At 42.7% G+C, this 18883-nt stretch overlaps 1 protein-coding gene across 4 annotated transcripts in view; it reads right to left on the minus strand.

Moving 5' to 3' along the window:
- thoc2 (THO complex 2) overlaps nt 1-18883 on the minus strand; it is a 71465-nt gene that overhangs the window by 18062 nt on the left and 34520 nt on the right. For all 4 annotated transcript variants that reach the window (XR_007138233.1, XM_047802041.1, XM_047802040.1 and 1 more), the window contains exons 16-31: nt 18740-18824; nt 17314-17407; nt 16774-16854; nt 15745-15841; nt 15328-15445; nt 14560-14739; nt 10670-10834; nt 9853-10128; nt 9360-9501; nt 8289-8446; nt 7822-7950; nt 7340-7471; nt 5160-5344; nt 3647-3837; nt 2388-2490; nt 1099-1454 (exon numbers count right to left, since the gene is read on the minus strand). Coding sequence is in view for 3 of the 4 variants with exons in the window: in XM_047802041.1 (XP_047657997.1) it covers nt 1099-1454; nt 2388-2490; nt 3647-3837; nt 5160-5344; nt 7340-7471; nt 7822-7950; nt 8289-8446; nt 9360-9501; nt 9853-10128; nt 10670-10834; nt 14560-14739; nt 15328-15445; nt 15745-15841; nt 16774-16854; nt 17314-17407; nt 18740-18824 (2492 nt within the window). In the remaining variant the exon portion in view is untranslated. The remainder of the gene's footprint in view (nt 1-1098; nt 1455-2387; nt 2491-3646; nt 3838-5159; nt 5345-7339; nt 7472-7821; nt 7951-8288; nt 8447-9359; nt 9502-9852; nt 10129-10669; nt 10835-14559; nt 14740-15327; nt 15446-15744; nt 15842-16773; nt 16855-17313; nt 17408-18739; nt 18825-18883) is intronic.

The raw sequence follows: 18883 nt of genomic DNA on the forward strand, positions 1-18883 counted from the left end.
GGTGGCACTGAAGGGTGTGATTATAAATATACAGTCTGATAGATGTTGTATTGATGAGGAGGTTTTAGTCCTCAAAGACCATATGGAGTTGGCATCTCCTCTTAGTATGTCCGAATGCTTCATGAAGCAAATATAAATCTGAAGAGTAATATCTTCATAAACAGAAAACAAGTCACACTGCGTCTCTTATCTCAAAGACTTCTCGTTTTCTGAGAGTAGAAGGGCAGAGTATGTTCCCACGGGTTGTGCTGACCATCCAGAAAAGGTCAAGAGTCGTAATAGGTAGCAAGGGCTTTGGAGACCAAGCACCCTGCAAAAAAACCTCTCTGCACGATCTTGCATAGTCTATCACTTAGATTTTGGGGGGTAGATTTTCGAAGGCAACTGGTGGCCTAATGGTGGTGAACTGAATGGCAACCTTCTCTGCTTTCCATGCTTGCAGATTAGTGTCAAAGCATTGTGGAGACCTGCTAATCACAACAATAAGCCACATCTAAACACCACCTTGCGACACAAAGGGTCTTAAAGTCTTCGTCAGGTAGACTAGCTTGTACACATTCAACTACTACATGAGGCCAGAGGTTGCACTGTGTGAAACTCTGACACTGAAGCTACCTGACCATGTCACAGCCTGAGCCTGGACAGCCATTTAAGCATAACGAGGATCAGCATCCAACACATTTTACTTTAAGTGTGAAATTGCTCGATTTTAAACTAATAATAATTTCCAATGGTGGTCTAGATATACAGAAGATATACACCCTCCTGCAGCAGGGAAGGAAAATGCATTATTTAGAGTTTTCAATTTGTTTCTTTTCCCCGACCTAAAGCCACCTTCTTGGCCAAGATTCTTTTAAAAATAGGACAAAATAGCCGTGATAAAACATCTCTTGGATGTGCTGAAATGATCCTATTTTCCCATGTAATGTGGCAACATTAGTCTTAAAGTATAAGAAAGAAAGTGTATTATTTGTTGCTAAAGTCACCCAGTTGCGAGAGGTAGCAACGTTACTCTATTGTAGGTGTGTAAAACCAACACCTACAATACTGGGAAGAAATGATTACAAATCAGCTCTGTACTATAAAAATGTGCCTCACCCCGTTCAGAGTCGATTCCTTCTGATCTGGGAACAGGGGACTTAAGGGAACCAGCATTTTTCTCGCCCTTGCTGCCTTCCTTTTGCTTGCCTTCTTTGGCCACGTCTCGCTCCTTGGATGACTCTTTGTCTGCAGCCTTGGCGTCGCCCTTGTTCTTCTCGTCCTTCTTGTCATCCTTCCTCTTGTCCTTCTCAGCCTTGGGCACCTTGTCCTTGGTGTCACCTGCTTTCTCCTCCTTCTGCTTCTCCTTCCCTCCTGCCTTGGCCTCTGGAGTGCTAGCAGTGGCCTTCTCCTTCTTCTCCTTCTTCTCCTTCACACTCTTCTCCTTGTCCTCCTTCTCTTTGCTCCCTTTGATGCTGGAACAACAACATTATATACACTGTGAGTACTTGGCTCAACGTAAAACATTACCCACTTCTGGAAGCTCTACAAGCCTGTAGACATCCTTAAAACATCAAGCAAAAAAAAAAAAAACACAAGACTATTAAAAACCTCTACAAAAATGAACTACATCAACAAATAAATCCTGGTTACATTCACTATAAACGTTACAGACTTGCAGGTGAATATTTTACACTTCCTTCGATACCCAAACAACGTACTGATGAATATGTTCTGAACTTTGAATATTAGCTATAAATCCCAGGGCAACATCCTGACCTCTTGCTCCTTTTGCACTGTGGTGAATTATACTCCAATCCAGTATCTGACAATGGCACTGTCTCTGACCTCAGCAAAGTAGAGCGGAGCCTGTAGGAACCATTACAAAACTCATTACGTTCCCACTGGTCCTGAATGGGCCTTAATGGAGACCTTTTTTGTACAGACCTTTGCTGTACAACTCCTTTGATGTCTCCTTTCAAAATGATGCTTTATACATCCAATTTAAAAGGCCTTTCGCAATCGTCTGGATGGTGTAACAACCATATCACACCAAGATGGCTTCTTTCAAAGGGCTTCTTTTCAGCAATAGCTTAATTTAATAGAACAGTAAGCAGGTTCCTGCCTGGAACACTGTTCAAATTTGATTATGCAGTTCATAAGAAAGGTAGACTTTGATAAAAGATTGATTTATTTGCCAAGTAGTATGAAATAATAAGCTGGTGCTAAACTTGCTTGCCTCGGGGACTAACCTTTTAATAACGTTATCCAAGAGATGAGAGCAGTACATCATTCTGCAGTGCTTTTAGAGGAGGTTGTGCTGCAGGTGTGTGTATGTGTGTGTGTGTGTGTGTGTGTGTGTGTGTGTGTGTGTGTGTGTGTGTGTTGGGAGCAGGCCTCAGGTGTACCTGTTAGGTGTGCTGCTGCCGTTGCTGCTGCTCACTTTATTCGCAGTGGTTGGGTTCTTGCTGGCCGTTTTCTGAGCCCCCTGAGATTTGTCCTTAGATTTGTCTGAAAATACCAAATGCACACTGCATTCTTTAGCATTAATCCAAGCAAAAGCGCAGATTGCTAATACATCCTTGCTTTACTAACTGTTTTAGAAATAATCCATAGGAAAAAAAGGAAGAAAACAAAAAAAAAAACAAAAAGCAACATTAATCAAAGTTTGAATAGCCTAAGTAAAGAAATGTGTGTTTTAAAAGCAAAATAACTTTGGAAACCTGCTCGGTCAGAATCTACTAATAATTGAGAGTGTGGGTTTTTTTTTTTTTTTAATTGACGAATGAATCATTTAAAATCTCCTCGAAGACACACTAATGAAGTTATTGACAGAAGGGTCATCATTAGGAGCATGAGAACCAAGGAGAAGATCGTGTGAATTAAAGAAAAGCAAATTAGAACAGAACCATTTAACCTTGGAGAAATAAGACTCCGTGCCACCTTTACTGACCACCAGGAATAAATTAATGGAGCTCAGTAAGGTAAAAACTCATGACCACGACATATAATCCACACATAATGCGAGGCAGCCGAGTGAAAGACTGAACATAGAGGAAGACAACAGAGAGAACATGACTCTCACTAGTCAGTCACTCGGCGGTTAAATTCATGTGATGGTGTTATTTAGGATAAAAATGAAAAATCCTATCAAAATGTATTTATATCGAAGACAAAGCTAAAGACTGTGAATCCGTTCTGTTGGGCTTAACTGAAGGCTGCTGATAAGCTCGCCCTCTTAAATAATCTTAACAATGCGCAGGCAAAGTATTCGAGCATACCGATAGCTAGCTGCACAAATGAACAGCTGAACATCTGCATTTGAGCAAAAATGCTCATTAAGACTTACGGGAAAGGTGCAGTTTTGTTTGTCATTCCTAATTAAAAGATTTCATGCAAGTCTTGACAAATAATAAATAAATAAGAACAGACTCCTCGCTCACAGCATCTGTGCAGTGGTTAGTATCCAACACAGTACAGCCCATGATTTTGTTTGTTTTTTTTTCTAATTACCCAATACATTTTTAAACACCACATACGGTCCTGAAGTCTAAAGTCTGAAGTCTATTCGAAATGAACAAGAAATATCTTGTTTGAAAACTACCGCCACAGGAAAGTTTCTGGACCCCACTATAGAGCGTCGTCTACATTTAGACATGGAACTCACCCGTGTCCTCAGCAGCACCCTCCTCGTTTTTTCCAGTGTTGGCAGAGGCAGGGGTGGCAGTGCCAGGCTTGCCGGAGCTGCCCGGGCCGTTCTGCAGGGCGCCAGGGTTGGCGGTGCTCGCCGGCTCCTTGTAGTGGAACTCGTTCTCAGGCACCATGTGAGCTTTCCTGCTTTTCAACTGGCCAGAGTAGCTGCAAGTCACATACACGGTTAAAAATCACAGAGCACACAGTGGTGCAGAGTCAAACATCTACAGCACTAACTGATGTGACATTTAACAAGAACAAACGCAGGAACAGCCTGGTTTAAAATACAGCAAGAGATTATATGCCTGAAAATGATTTCCTTAGTGGTTTGAGTGTATTCGCCTAGAGCTTGCAATGTTGATTCCCACTTTCTTGTTGATTGTGTACATCTATACGAGTGCAAAAGATCAATACTGCCCTCCACCTGGTTAGATTAGAAGTCACGCTGGTGGCATAAACAAGTTGAGTATTATTTGTCACTTCAATTAACCCATAGGGAAGGCTGGAGCTTTTAAAAGCCTCAGGGGTGAAAATTCCCTACATCGGTTAGTGGAAATCACTTCCTCATTAACCTTAAATGGAACGAACTGATCGACAGATGTCGAATTCAGCTCCTCCTGGAAACACCCTTGATGATCATGTGACCAACATTAAGCCGTAAGCCAAAAATGAAAGGTGCAATTTAGCAGAGTTGGAAAAGCCTGCATCCTGGAGCACACAGAAAATACTTGAATAGTTGTTTACCAAGTCGCTGTATGAATTCCTCTCTAATAGAGGTTTAAAGTCTTATTAGTCCTAGCATGAGGACATGTTTTTGAGACAGGATAAAAGCACCTGCCAAATGCTGAAAATGTAATCAAAAGACAGGCCTAGAGTAGACTGGGGGAAAAGAAAAACTTTTTTCTGACTGATAAGATCACATTTATCGTGACAGGACAGGCTGAGGTGAATTAATGGACTTCATTATGCTCCAATGTAGAAGGCTCTTAAAGCAAAGCTGACCTCATCGTTCTTGCCCATCGCCTGGATTAACGGAGCTAAAATAAAAGCTTTTGGAAAAAAAAAGAAAAAAGGGAAAAGCGAGAGCGTTATGCCTCGCTCCACTTAGTGAGCTGCTCACTAAGCAGAGACGATTACCCTTCACTCCAGACTCCAGATTTCATCAATAAGACAATACAGTACCGTAAGCCGGTTTCAAGGATCGAGCCCAGCTTAAAAAGAAACTAAGCTGCAGAGTGGGAACAGAAAAGGAACGGCAAACACCGTGGCAAACACAGCGGTTACTGCTCAATTTCACTGAACCCCATACCGACCCTTTCTACTGAAAACTACAGATGAACAGATCAGACAGTAAAACCAGGTCATGTTAGCTTAATACAAATACACCAAAATCACCCCAAATTTCACAGCATTGTGCCACCAGTTAAACCCTGGAAAAAACCCTAACTATTCCAGAAATGGTACAGCCCAGTCAGAATGCAAGGTACCCCATGGCTAAAGCATAGAGATCAGGCCTCTTCTCCTTCTCCTCCTGGCAGATCTTGTGCACCCGGCACTCGAGCGCCTGACCCAGGTTCAGCACTTTCGGGTAGAACAGCAGGATCTTGGTCAGCACGATGAGGATGTTGCGAATGTGGGTGTACTCGCCCGTCTCCAGACAGTGCACTGAAGCCTAGAGAACACACAAAATGCAAGTCTTATTAAAACTTAGATGATCTACACTGACTACGCACTTTATTAGACACACGATACTAATAGCGGGCCTTTCTTTGGTCTCATTTCTTCAGGGCTTGGATTGCACGAGAAACATTCCTTTCAGTGCGGTCCATGTTTGACGGTTCATCGTGTGATTCATTCCTGCAGATTTTTCAGGGGCATTTTCATGCTGTGAATCTCTGAATCTACAGGATTCAGATGCGGTGGGTGACTGAAAAAGACCACTAGAGAACACTGAACTCATTGTTCAGTTTGAGATGACTTGCTTTGTGAAATGGTCCATTAACATTCTAGAAGTAGTCATAAGAAAATGCTAAATTGAGGTCATTAATGGATTCACATGGTCAGCAACAAATATTCGATATTTTCCTAATCTGGACCGGTGACACAAGGCAAGGTTGAGCCCATGGTATCAAATTCTGACCCGATCGTCTGTGTGCCTCAGCAGAAATCGAGCTTCATCAGATCAGGTTACATTTGTCCGAGTCTTCAAGAGTTTTCGTTTGTCCGTGTCCACTACAGCCCCAGCTTTCTGCTCCTGGCTTGCAGAAGTGAAACTTGACGTGGTCTTCTGCAGTTGTAGTTGCTGGCCCACACCTACATGAGTTTATGCAGCCACATGATTGGCTGATTAAATAGCTGCATGAATGTGTTAATATAGAGATGTTCCTAATAAAAAAAAAAAGAGAGACTTGTATGACAAACACTACAAAGCTTTCCTTCTCACCCCTGTTAAGACCACAGGGATCAGTTTGCATCAATAATGAGAATCATATTATTAACTAGATTTTATTTATAGAAAAGATCATGATCATGCGGCAAACACAGGCTTTATGACTGTAGGTGGCATTATAATAGCCCAGTTAATCAGCCTGCAATATCTGGCCTTTTGGATGGACTGATTTTCTTTTTCCCCGCTAATGGGCTCCCGGCGAGGACGGTACAAAACTAAATTAAAGGACCCATACCAGCAACATCTTTAAGAGGTTTTTCCAAAAGCTGTCATTATTTTGTTACTTTATGGATACACACAACGATGACTAAACACAGCGTGGAGCGACGAGCCTAGAAGCCTTCCTTCAAGGCAAGAGGCAACATTATTTGTTAAATTACAGGCCAGGAAATCTGCAAGTACCATCCAGTTTAATTTAATGGCATTAAAACTACAAATCAAAGTGCTACAAGTGAGCACAAAACCAAGCAGTACTCAGTCCACTACATCCACCGGAGCAAGAGCGGCAGGAAAAAATGTAAAAGAAAATATAGTTAAGGTTTGAGGTACATGAAGGAAAACTGATTAGTCCTTTTAGCTACTGCTTTTTCAGTTCCCTTCAACATTTGTATAACATGCCTACAATAATAAAAAAAACCCAATTAAACCCTACCTCTACAAAGAAGGGGGGATAAATCCTGCCCATAGCAAAGCCAAGCTCATACTGTTGATTCTAACAGAGCTGTTGAACTCTACATTTCTAGAACTATAATAATAATAATAATAATAATAATAATAATCGGGCAGATATTACACATGAACTTACACAATCGTGTTTGTATTAACAGCTCACACACGGACACTTACAGCAAAAAAGTGTGTAATTGTTAACATATTTTTGGTGAGAAGGAGTCTCCAGTTTCAGTGCTTTGTCACAACACAATCAGGGGTAAAGGACTGCAGGACAAAGGGCCTTTGTCTCAGTAAGATAACCCTGCATTTTTTTTTGTCTTATGACTTCAAAGTTTGACTAGTGTTTCTAGCTGTTAATGATAAAAGAAACTTGCATTTTATTTAGAACATTAAACACAACTAAAGTGTCAGAGTAACGGGAGTCTACTTTATATTATGTGTACATTATCTCCAAACATTCAATATTTTCCTACAACAAGGAACCCGTTGAGAGTGAGAGAGAGAGAGAGAGAGAGAGAGAGAGAGAGAGGGGCAACAAACACTAACTTTAGTCAGCTTGTAATGCCATTTGTGAACGACGTGTCTGAAGTTCTCGTAGTCGAGTTGGTCCGCCTTATTTCCTCCGTCAAAGCCGCTGGCTCGGAAAATGGTTAGGAACCCTGGGTAATTGCCGCACTCCTGGCAGAGAGAGCATAGTGACGAACGCACGTCATTTAAATTTGCAGGTCTAAAAACAGAAGGTCATTCATGCCAATACTGAGTCACTCAGCTGGCATGTGCACAGAGGAAACCAAGAATAAATGTTCATGCTACACCGAAAACAAAAGGTATCGGTATTATAGCATTAGTCACTGAGTGCTGGAGAAAATGTGGAAAAAGAAATTTGGGAAATTGTTAATAATTAGACTTTTACATTATGGAACCGTCACAGCACACGGTCACCTGCGTCGTGGGTTCACTTGTGTGGCCCTGCATACTTCACAAAAAGGAAAGAAATAAACGGATAAAAATAAGATTCAGTTCTGCACCTTCTCGTAGATGGCTTTATCGCTGTGCCATCGTGTCACTGTCTCCAGCATGCAGCACAGGAAACGGCCGTAACGGCGAGACTCGTTCTCAGTACAGCTCGCCACCGTGTAGATGATATCGGAGAAGACCTGAGGAAAGGATGACAGTAAGAGAGGTCGAAAGACAGGAGGAGTAGGAAAGAAGTGAGAGAAGAGGCTGTGAGTACACTGGAAGACATATTCCCAGCATCACCATAAACAAGCTTTTTACACGCCGCTGCTTTAATGCACGTTATCAAACACTTGGCACAATTAGGCCCAGCAGGAAATTGCCATTTACACAAACACAAACCAGTGTGAGGCTGCTGGCTTTGGCTGTTGTCCTCTCCAAAACTAACCGAACAGCTATTCATTACGCATGTGCTTGCTTACTTCTAAAAGAACCAGCGGCTGCTTGGATGCGCTCGGAAAAAGTTCGGAAGACTCACACGATCGTAACACAGTAGTGTGCAGAAGTTCTGGGTTTTCTGTTGGTGCACGAGCTCGACAAAGCGGGCGCAGTAGACGGCGTCGATGGCTGAAAAGACACAACGTGGGAACAGACAGAGCTGAAGAAATTTAGTGATGGTCTCGTTCTTTGTGGATTCTGGAACGGTAGAAGGAGAAAAAAAAGAGAGAGAGAAAAAGGGTAAAATGAGAAAACATCCCAGGTACAGCAATGCACCGATGACATTAATAACTAGATCTGCTTACCATGAAGTTCAACAAAAAGAAGAAGAAGAATTTTTAACATGTCTGTTCCTATCCAAGTTACAAACTGAAGTATGCATATATAGGGTCACCCTATAATAAAACTTATTTGTTAGCAACTCACTAATTCGATTGGTTTTTTTATGCTCTTTCTCATATCCACATTCGGATGCTTCTCTGTGTAGGAAGAAGGGACTTGATTTCACCTGAAGCACCTTCATGTACAAATCAGTGAGAGACAACTAGATGTGTTACAAAGGGAGTTTGGCTTCTTTAGACTATTTCTGCTAGTGGAACCAGAAAAAAATAAATAAATACATACATACATATACAGAATAAACACTATATTTTCTGTTGACTGTTGTATAAAGGAAAGATCACGATCACATGACTGCAGCCTGGATTGTGTGATATGGCTTAAATGAACTAAGAATTAAATGGGATTAACAAAATTATAATTGCTATATTTATCACCAGTGGACTGGAATTTGGGACGGCACAAAGTACTCACTACTAAAACCATTCAAGTAAGTGTTTTAAATGGCAACAGAAACAGCGATTTTGGGAAGTGTTTGTATTTTTTGAGATCGTTGTGCTCTCCTGAACAGCCAAAAGCTAACGAGCGATGGCAAACAAAGCGAGCGCATGGTCACAGCAGGCTTGTTTGAATCTAAACCGTGTCCTCGATATCTTTCACCATGAGCAAAGACAAAGAAATTATCAGGAGAGAAGAACGGCGTGTTGTTGGCAGAGCCACACAGGATGAGAAAGTCTGACGCAGTGAGAGAAAGGAGGAGTGGAGTACTCACTGGTGAGTAACCAGTTGTCCTTCTCCAGCTTGAGGCGGTGCAGGACCCTCTGCACATGCTCCAACTGCTTCTTCTCCTCCTCCAGCAGCTTGTCCTGCAGCGCTGTGCACCGCTCCTTCTCCTTCTTCTTTTTGTTCAGCGGCTTTATCAGTGAAACAACAACACAGAGGAAGTTTGGTATAATTCAGGTGTGAATTAGATATAAATATAAACAAAATGATAGAGATCCTCTTCACATGCTAGGGATCCAGCCTGGTGTCAGGTTTGTGAATCAGCTTTTTGTTTCATATTAAAACACACCATTTATTTATTTCATATTTATTGTATTCTACTTTCAAACACTCTCCGAAGTTCAGTCTCATGTGGATCTGCCCGTTTAATGATGCGTATTAGATCAAGCGCTAAACGCAATTCTATTACTCTTATCTAAAGAAAAAATCTCTAAGACGTTTTAAGAAGTCTTAGTCATGTGATCTGGTAGTGACAGTCCTACCATCTCTGGATTCTCTTCGATGGCTTTCATCTGAATCTTGAGCTTGTTGACCTCACGGTCGTAGGCGCTATGGGGGACGGACAGGTCGTACATGGTGAGTGACCAGAAGGTGGCGTAGAACTGCGGACGCAGGTCGTCCCACACTCGGGGCAGGTGGAGAGAGACGACGGCTTCGTGCACGGGCGCCATCACCTGCTCGCACGCCGCTATGTACTTGTGGACCTTCTGCTGCTGCCGGTTTCCCTTCTCGGCCTTCTTCAGCTCGTCGTACTTGGCCTGGAAGGGAAGGCGTAACGATTAGCCCATTCAGGAGCAAAACAAGAAACGGATGGCGCAGTGGCCGTGTCAGTGAAATAAAACCGGACTGGGCATGGCTCCCGGACCGAGGCCAGAGACTGAGCTCTGCTTGGCAAGGAGCCGGAATAAATCAGTGGCACTAAGCAGCTCTGTGCTACACAGCTGGAGCCAGGGATTTAATTTGGTGGCACTTTTATGAAAAAGCGTGCATCAGGAGTGATGGTAAACTGCAGCGTTAACAACGTGCTGCAAAGGAGATACGGAGAAAGTTGCACAGAAAATGCAGGGAGGCAAATCACGGTAGGTAAGGGGAGGGGCTGAGGGGGTGGAGGGGCACACGTCAGCATTTTAGGCTACATCTGTGGCTTTTGCTAATATGCTTCGTTTTGTTTTTTTTACACAATACATCCATCAGTAGGCAAGTTAAACACTAAACGGATGGAATAATGATTAGATACAGTAATGAGATTAAGCCTATAAGCTGGACGGTGTGTTAAATGAACAACTGAATTGGACTCACCATAATCTGATGGGCGTACATTGGGCGGGACAAGAAGAAAGCAGCATCGTGGGGAGTGTGGAACTGGTTACAAAGCACGTCTATGGAAGGAACTCTCTTGATGTAATCCTCCGTGCTCAGGTTGGATGCTAAAAAGCCACCAAACTGCACCAGCGTGTCGTGACACTAGAGGAGCAAAAGAAAAGAAAAAACTGTTCATCATTAGACAAAGCTCTCCCAACGGCTCCTGGGCAAATTCTCGTCCTAAATCCTCAGGTTGCTTATTTATTTGTGGAACTGCACCTTGGTTTATTAAAGCCGTTCATCACCAGGAGCCCACCCCCCCACAGGAAATCAATGCGATGGCCAGTAAAGCAATTTAATGGGGTGAAGAAGAGCAGGAAAGAGAACACTAAGTAGCAAAGAGAAAAAATAGAAGGCAGCAAGGCATCAGCTGAACCCTGGGTCAGGCGCTGCTCAAAAGTCTCAACTTATTGGAAATATTTTTAGTCTGGGACACCATAGACTTTTGATGAAATATGAAACTTCTACACATTTCATTTGGCTGAAAAAGACTTGCGAAACGGGTGAAACGGTTGCGTGAAGACTCGGAACTTACCCATCATTCACAAAACACAGCTTTAAACATAAATAAATAATAACTTCTTATATTGAAGACATAGTGAAGTTGGTATTTTCCCCTTCAAACACTTGTTAAAAAGCGAGCCAACTGCAATAAAGTGAACAGCAGCATATGTCCTGTGATGTGAACATTAATCACACTGAATTAATCACCACAGGAGAGGATACATGACACAGCTATAGTCATTTACATTTACGGCATTTAGCAGACACCCTTATCCAGAGTGACTTACAACTGAGCAACTTGCTCAGGGGCCCAGCAGTGGCAGCTTGGTGGACCCGGGGTTCGAACCCATGACCTTCCGATCAGTAGCCAAACACCTTAACCACTGAGCTACCACATCCCTAGATAGTAATCATCTTAAGGATTCTTTTATTCGGTCTAGTTCCAGACTCTCTTGACTCCTTCAAACGCACCGTGTAACGCGACTCACCGTCGTCTGACTGCTACCCGACAAACGACTCGAACGCACATGCGACTGAGCAGCACAGTTCCAGCGTGACTGAATCCAGACCTCCTACAGGTCTCTACAGTCTCTGTTCCAGCAGCACGGTGCTCTTCCTGGTCCACATCACACACTTATACACTTACTTCACCTTTAGCAAAAGCAGTCTACTAAAACTAAACAGAAAAATGATATTTTAAACCCTCTCCGTTATTTTGTAACTGATCGTTTGAAGAAAAAAAAATAATAATAATTGAACAGCAATTAAAATATTTGACTATTAACTTGTGACCGTGATAAACAGCAAGGACAAATTATTACTCGGTGTTCTGGCTGAAAACTGCGAGTGAAGTACGATCGTTTCACTGACTGCACTTTCTTCTTTGCATAAATGAAGCGTATGAAGTGCTTCGACGTGTCGGACGCTGTAATTAGCCCTCTGACACTGTGCACTGTTAGTTCACGTTTCAGCAAACTGAAGGAAAGGATCCAGAAGCTAACAGATGGGGAAAGTAGCCTGGGTCAGAGAACAGCTAGAGAAACAAACATCAGAGCAATCTGGGGAATGGGCTGGTCTCGCTTTTTACAACTCTAATGGTTCAGGAGTGATCCAGCTCCTCTTGGGAATCTGGAGCTGCAACCTTCCTGTGTCCTTTCTTGCTTCACTTGTAGGCTTTAATCCACCTTTCTTTCAGTCTTTGGGATGCTGGAGGTGTGACGTTGCACTGATAAATAGCGAATGTAGATGAATGAAAGGAGCAAAAGGAAAGAACAAGGCTGGTAATAAAAATAAATAATAATAAAAATTAGTTATAGTCCGTGAGGATTTCTCGTGGCAATATTACCCTAAAACATAGCTTGCGTTGCAGATGAAAGGGTGATGAATGAAATGAAAAACATTCAGCGCATGCGACTATTAGACGGCGTGTCAGAAAAGAAGGCCCAAACAAAAAGGATGCATCATTTTCTAATGACTCTTAGTGTTTGATCATTTGTACCAACATTTGGCTGAATGAACTCCACCCCAACACCACGCCTTCGTCACGCACGTCATTCGTGCGCTGTTGACGTGACGCTGTCCACAAAGTAGTTCTCAGTTTTGTGCCTTCAACCTTGGGGAAAGGTTCACGTATGGGTGTGACGGTCAGCCGTCCACATACCTTGTAGAATTTGACCGAATGAGTTGATTCGAAAATATTGTCATAACTTCAGAGTTTGAATAAAAATCCAGTATGGATGACACGGTATGTCTATGATGCATCTGCTAGAGTTTTAAGTTAGAACAATGAATATAATCAACATTTCTGCTTCTTTAGAATCTACAACACTGACTACACAGGGGAAAATATCCACTCACACCTAGCTGGCCAGCTTGTTATTAAGCAAAAGACAAATAGATAAATAGACTTTGTATTGGGAACAAACCGCTGTCGAAAGTGACAATTCCGACTTCCCGACTCCTAAGGTGCGTTGAATGAGCACAGTGCACACTTTCCTGCTCAACCGATGTGTGTGCACCTGCCATCCAGAACAAGATAGATATGTGCATGGGCAAGCAGAAATCAGAGCTTATTTATCGCAGGGTAATATTTATGTGGTCAATAGCTGGAAGATCCTACAGCAGCAAGCACATGGCATGCTCAGCTCTGACGTGCATGCTGGGAAAACGCTGATCAAAGCCTAATCAAGGAAATGTTTTGGAGGTGGTGTGTGTGTGTGTGTGTGTCTTCATTGCTTTACTGCCTCAAATAATCAATACGTAAATATTTGCCTCGGCACGATATTAAAGACAACTCAAAGAACTCCTCCTAGTCTACGTACGGTCTTCAGTGTACGTCTAATTAAACTGGAAAGTATACGTTAGCACCAGTAATTCACAGAAATATCTATATACGTCCTTATTTGGGAAATAAATTGAAGACCCGTGGCTTTATCTGTTCGCTGAGAGGAACTGCTTCATAAACACCATTCATCAAGATCACAACTTGGGGTGTCTACGGAGTTAAAGCATATAAAATAAGACTAAGACACAAAAACTACTAATTCCGCACGTTTTTTGATAACAGCGCAAGCAGGGTTGGGTTTTTTTTTTTTTGACATGCCGAAGGGGGCTTTATGCATAAATCATGCAATCACATTTCAAAGTGCATTCAATGGCTGAGATGAGTCAATCAATCTCGACGGGGCATCGCGGGAAGGCCTGACGCGTTTCGGCTGATTGTAATGAGGCACACGCAACTTCCTGCGCAGAGAGAGAAAAACAAGTCCAGAGTATTAATTAAACCGCTTCCCTGCCGGGGTCATGGGAAAAAGCGTGTTGCACATTCACACCGCGGGCAATTATTCCCACAATTCTACGATGTGAGGGTGCATTTGCTAAAAGCTCTAATTTGTGACATTCAGAGAGGGGTGTGAAGGGGGGAAAAAATAAAAAGAGAGAGAGAGGGAGATATATGCTCAACAGACAGGATCATTCTGTATGCCTGCGCAAAATAGAGCTGATGATGTGGAGTTTTTAGCACCATCTGCTGTGAATTGTGGCGGGTCTTGAAAACGTCGAGGAAATGAACAGAGCTTTGGCTTACCCAGCGAGTAATTGAGCTGTGCAGCTGGGTAACAAGAGAGGCAAACTGTGGGTTTGAACGGGTTTGTGTGCGTGCTTGTGCGTGCGTGTTCATATGAAATGCTTTCACAAACTCTATGGGGGAAAAAAAAACCCTCAGGATTAGAAAGAATAAATAAATAAATAAATAAATAAATAAATAAAAAGCTTCATTGGAGAGTCTGGCACATTTCAGCACTGTAATCTGGCTGGGTGCGTACCTGATCGTAGAGTTTGCCCACTAGTTTGAGGTGTTTCTCCCCTCCCTCGGAGAACACCACGCCATTCCTCTGCTGAGCCATCAGCAGGCAAAGAGGAAGAGCCAAGTCGTGATCCAGCAGCGTGTCCTTCAGGCGCTGAGACGACTTCTTTGTGTTCCTGATCTGGCCGAAGTATCCTCCCTACACACACGGACACGAACGACAACGGTCGTATTTAAAACACGTGCTCATCTTGTACAAGGCAAAATCTTTAACGCAAGAGACTGGCTTTACTTTGCAAAAGCAAAGCAGTAGTACAGCGTTTTGTGCAGCATCTCTGGTTCACGATAAAAAAACCTCAGGTCACCTCTGTGAGATATTTTGGGCAAAAGCTTATTAGAATAGCATTGCTGAGGACAGGACATGAGTACATCCTGTCCTGTTAACCCACCATAATGTAGAACAGACCCACACTTCACTTTATATCAAAGAGCTCCGTACATTTCACAAGGGGATTTTTAACTGTTATTTTTTTCCCCGTTACAGAACCACCAGAAGCAGGGTTCCTGCGGTCACCAATAGCTGTAGTGGAATAATTCTTTCACACTAAGCCTTACATTATGACATTTCTTGTTCCGGGTTTAAGTAAATGTTGACGTGTTAACTAAAATTTCTCATTGCTGGTGTAGGTGATCTGAACGAGTTATCGCTGCGGCTCTCTAAAACCTCTGCTTCACCCGCTGACAAACGGTTTCTAAAGAGCAACACTGTGGCTGAGGATTTCTGCACCTCTGCTTTAAGCTGCTCTCCTCCGGTCATGGCCTCCAGCTGCTCCGCTGTCATTTCGTCTGTGATCTCGATCCCGGCCATCTTCTGCACCACCTCCTTCAGGATCAACAGGTCAAAGCTGGAGAGGTGAAAAACACAGGGGTTGCATAACTGAAAGTAGTGACGCATCGTCAAGTCCAAGAACCAGGAGTGTGAACTAAGGAGAAAATGACTCTGAAACGGGGGCCTCGGGTACTGACCCAGGTCCGTTTCGATCAGAAAAGTACAGACTGTAATTATTTCAGTGTAGGAGTGCAGTGGAGGAAAAACAAACACAGAACCTGCACCTCAATACATCATGTTCAAACTAATAAAACATTGCTCGACAGAGATTTAAGAGGATTTTATTTTAACTTTCGACAGCTTAGAAAAACAAACCTCTTTCCTGCCTTCAGCTGATTGGTCACATACTGCAGTAAACCACCCAGTTCTATAGGGTACTTCCGGAAAACTGCTCCACAAAGACTGGCGAGACCTAGAAAGAGCAGAGAGGTCAGATTACTGAGAGAGACAGAAACTATTTCTTTAGAGTAAATGTGGGATTAACATTAAGCCATGTGTCATACAATGAACATAAAAACGCTTCAGTAACCGGATGCATCAGATACATGTTAATAATAATGTTTATATACTGCACGATCGCGCAACAATAACACACGGCATGGGTGTGGGCTTTTTTGTTTTTTTATTTCCTCAGAAAACCACATACAGTCTGGAGAGTTACTGCATTTATACCACAGCAAATGTTTTCCACCTAATGAATGCGGTGTTTAATTTTTTTGGTCTTTATCCCGTTAGGGGTCGCCACAGCGAATCATCACTTTCCAAATAACTCTATCCTCTTGAACCAATTAACTCCATGTCCTCTTGTAAATCATAAAAAAATAAGTATTATCATCATCAGCAATTAATAATAAAGGGATGTCAGAAACATGTTAGTCTGGACCAATCAGATTCAAGCGCACGGCTTCTCTGTTGTACAAGTGCGAGTTAACGCGACAACCTGTACTATTTAAAACGTTTTAATGAAGTGCATGTGGTGCTGTTTAACCGTTCAGGTTTCTATTTACTGTTACAGAACGTCTCAGTTACTGCAGCTAGAGTCATTCCCTCACCAGCCATGCCGCTTGTCGTGTTATGAGCAAAACACAAAGCCCGCTAAATGTTGGCAAACTTACTGACTCATGAGGTTAAAAATCCAAACCCTTACAGAACTCGTCACCAACTCTAAAGTATTATATCTTTTATAAAATCCATTATTATTAGCCTTAGATTAAGTGGAACATCCTCGGTATAAAGTTAACCGTCGCTACACAAACAGGACAGACCGTCTTTACACGCAAAAATAGATAAACAAAGGAAATCATTGCAATCCTTTCAGCGACGTCACAGCATGGTGAGACTTACTTTGAAGCCAAGATGAAATCGTAGTGTCGTCGTGCTTCATCTTCTCTTTCTCCGGGTTTGCTAAAGCTTCAATAATGCAATCTGTAAACGGAATCAAGGCCTACAACGTCTCTTTTCAGATAACACAACAGTCTGGGAAGCTCAATGAGTCATTTACATATTTTAAACGTGTTCAAAATATATTCGAAAGGACCGTCGTCGTCATAATAACCACGCTGAAGCAAAATCAGTCACGAGCGGCTGTATTTTTAGCAAAACGATTAAAAACAACAATCGAGGCGTTTAGACTTTTTTTTTTGTTAACAGAGCGGAAACATCGGTTGGGTGTAACTCGAGGCGAGGTGAGCTACTGCGTGTCACTGTGAACGGAGACAAATAACAGGGTTGGAGTTTTGAGAGTATCAGCAAGTTCCTGGGAGATTGTTCGTGTGTGTGTATGTATGTATGTATATATGTGTGTGGGCTGAGAAGGATTATTATTTGGCACAGGGGTAGGTGGTGGGCTGTACTTCCTGGCAGCACGAGCGGAGTAAAGGATACAAGCCAGTACATCATAGTTGAGAGAGGTGAGGTATTTCAGAGAGTCCACCACAGGGGTGATGAGGTTGTCATACCACTGGATCTGAGAGAGAATCTAAACCACACATGAGAACAGGTTACAGATTTCACATCTTACACTGCTGAAGGTTTAAGAAACATTTGCTGGATGTGTCAAAGCTTTGAAAAGCGGCAGAGTCGTTCAGTTTGTGCCAAACCGTGTTTTAGCAAGGAAGCTTGTACGTAATGCGACGGAAAATAAGTAGAAGACATGAGGATAAGTTTCCTTGAGCTCAGGGGTAGGTGCAGTACAGAGTCCAGATCCGTACACTGATCCGTTTAAGTCGTTATTCCTATTGCATTTTTCTTTGATTCTTTAAGTGCTACCAGTTCTCAGGACTGCATTCCAAGTTTAACGTCCTATTTCCACTTGTCTTGTTCCCTGATGGTAGGGAACAGGTTGTTATGAGTGAAGGAAAAAGAATGCAGCTTTCATTAGAATGGAGCACGGTAATTAGCCTGACATGAGTCTCAAAAACTGCTTAATCTGCAAGGCTAAACATCTATGATGACGTGTCCTGTGAGATCTCTTCTCAAACGTATACAGACGGACATAGTGCCTCCCTTTGGAGTCCTCGCTGCAGAATGAAAGGAGGTGGAGCTGATTCAGCTCTGCCTGTGAAACGCTCTGAGCTGTCTCCACCTCCTGGCCGTTTGGTTCGACTCCTAAGGGGCAGGAGGAACTGCATCAAAGCCTGACATTTTGTTCTGCGCGCTGACTGTACCGACACCTCAAGCGGTTCGTCTGTTCCCAGGCTGCACTGCTGCGGGTTACCACAGTGTAGACTTAGAACACTTTGCTGTGTGTCTTTCTGTGTCTGATCTCGGTGTCTACGAGAGATCAAGTTGAAGACACTCAAGCAAATTGGTTTTAATTAGATATTAATAAACCCCAAATACAGTCCCTTTTTTTGTTGTATTGTATACAAATGACAAAAGTACCGTATCTTAACCTAAAGCTTTGTGCGCTGCGATATTTACAACATCTACATTTATTATTAAATTAGGCTGCAGATATTGTTATGGTTCATTGTTTCCCCAGACAAACTGGAGCTTTCAATTCAGCTCCAGTGACTCAGCTCTGAATAAAGCGGTTACGATTCTTTGGTCAAGAGTGTCGAAAGTTTCAACACTTCCAGGATGTCATGATTCATTGTCTGTATAATCGCTGGCTGTGGAGGAGCTAAATTTAGAGGAGCCGTATTTAAATTTGCTTGTCACTCCGTTCAGACAGTAGATTGGTATTTAAATGCACTTCCTAATCTGAGAAGCAATGAAATGTGATGGCGAGATAATAAAAGGGTCTGAATGAAAGCCTGCTGGTAGACAGGCCAGCCGTTACGGCCGTCATGAGTGATAAAACACTCACGTAATCGAAGAGAATGGTGGGGTTACTGTGGCTCAGCTTGCCAATCTGCCTCCCCGATGGCTTCACGTTTTCCTTGGTCAGTCGCCTGAGAGAGAGAGAGAGAGAGAGAGAGAGAGAGAGAGAGAGAGAGAGAGAGAGAGAGAG

The sequence above is a fragment of the Tachysurus fulvidraco genome, chromosome 17, assembly GCF_022655615.1.
Source record: "Tachysurus fulvidraco isolate hzauxx_2018 chromosome 17, HZAU_PFXX_2.0, whole genome shotgun sequence".
NCBI classification, from domain to species: domain Eukaryota; kingdom Metazoa; phylum Chordata; class Actinopteri; order Siluriformes; family Bagridae; genus Tachysurus; species Tachysurus fulvidraco.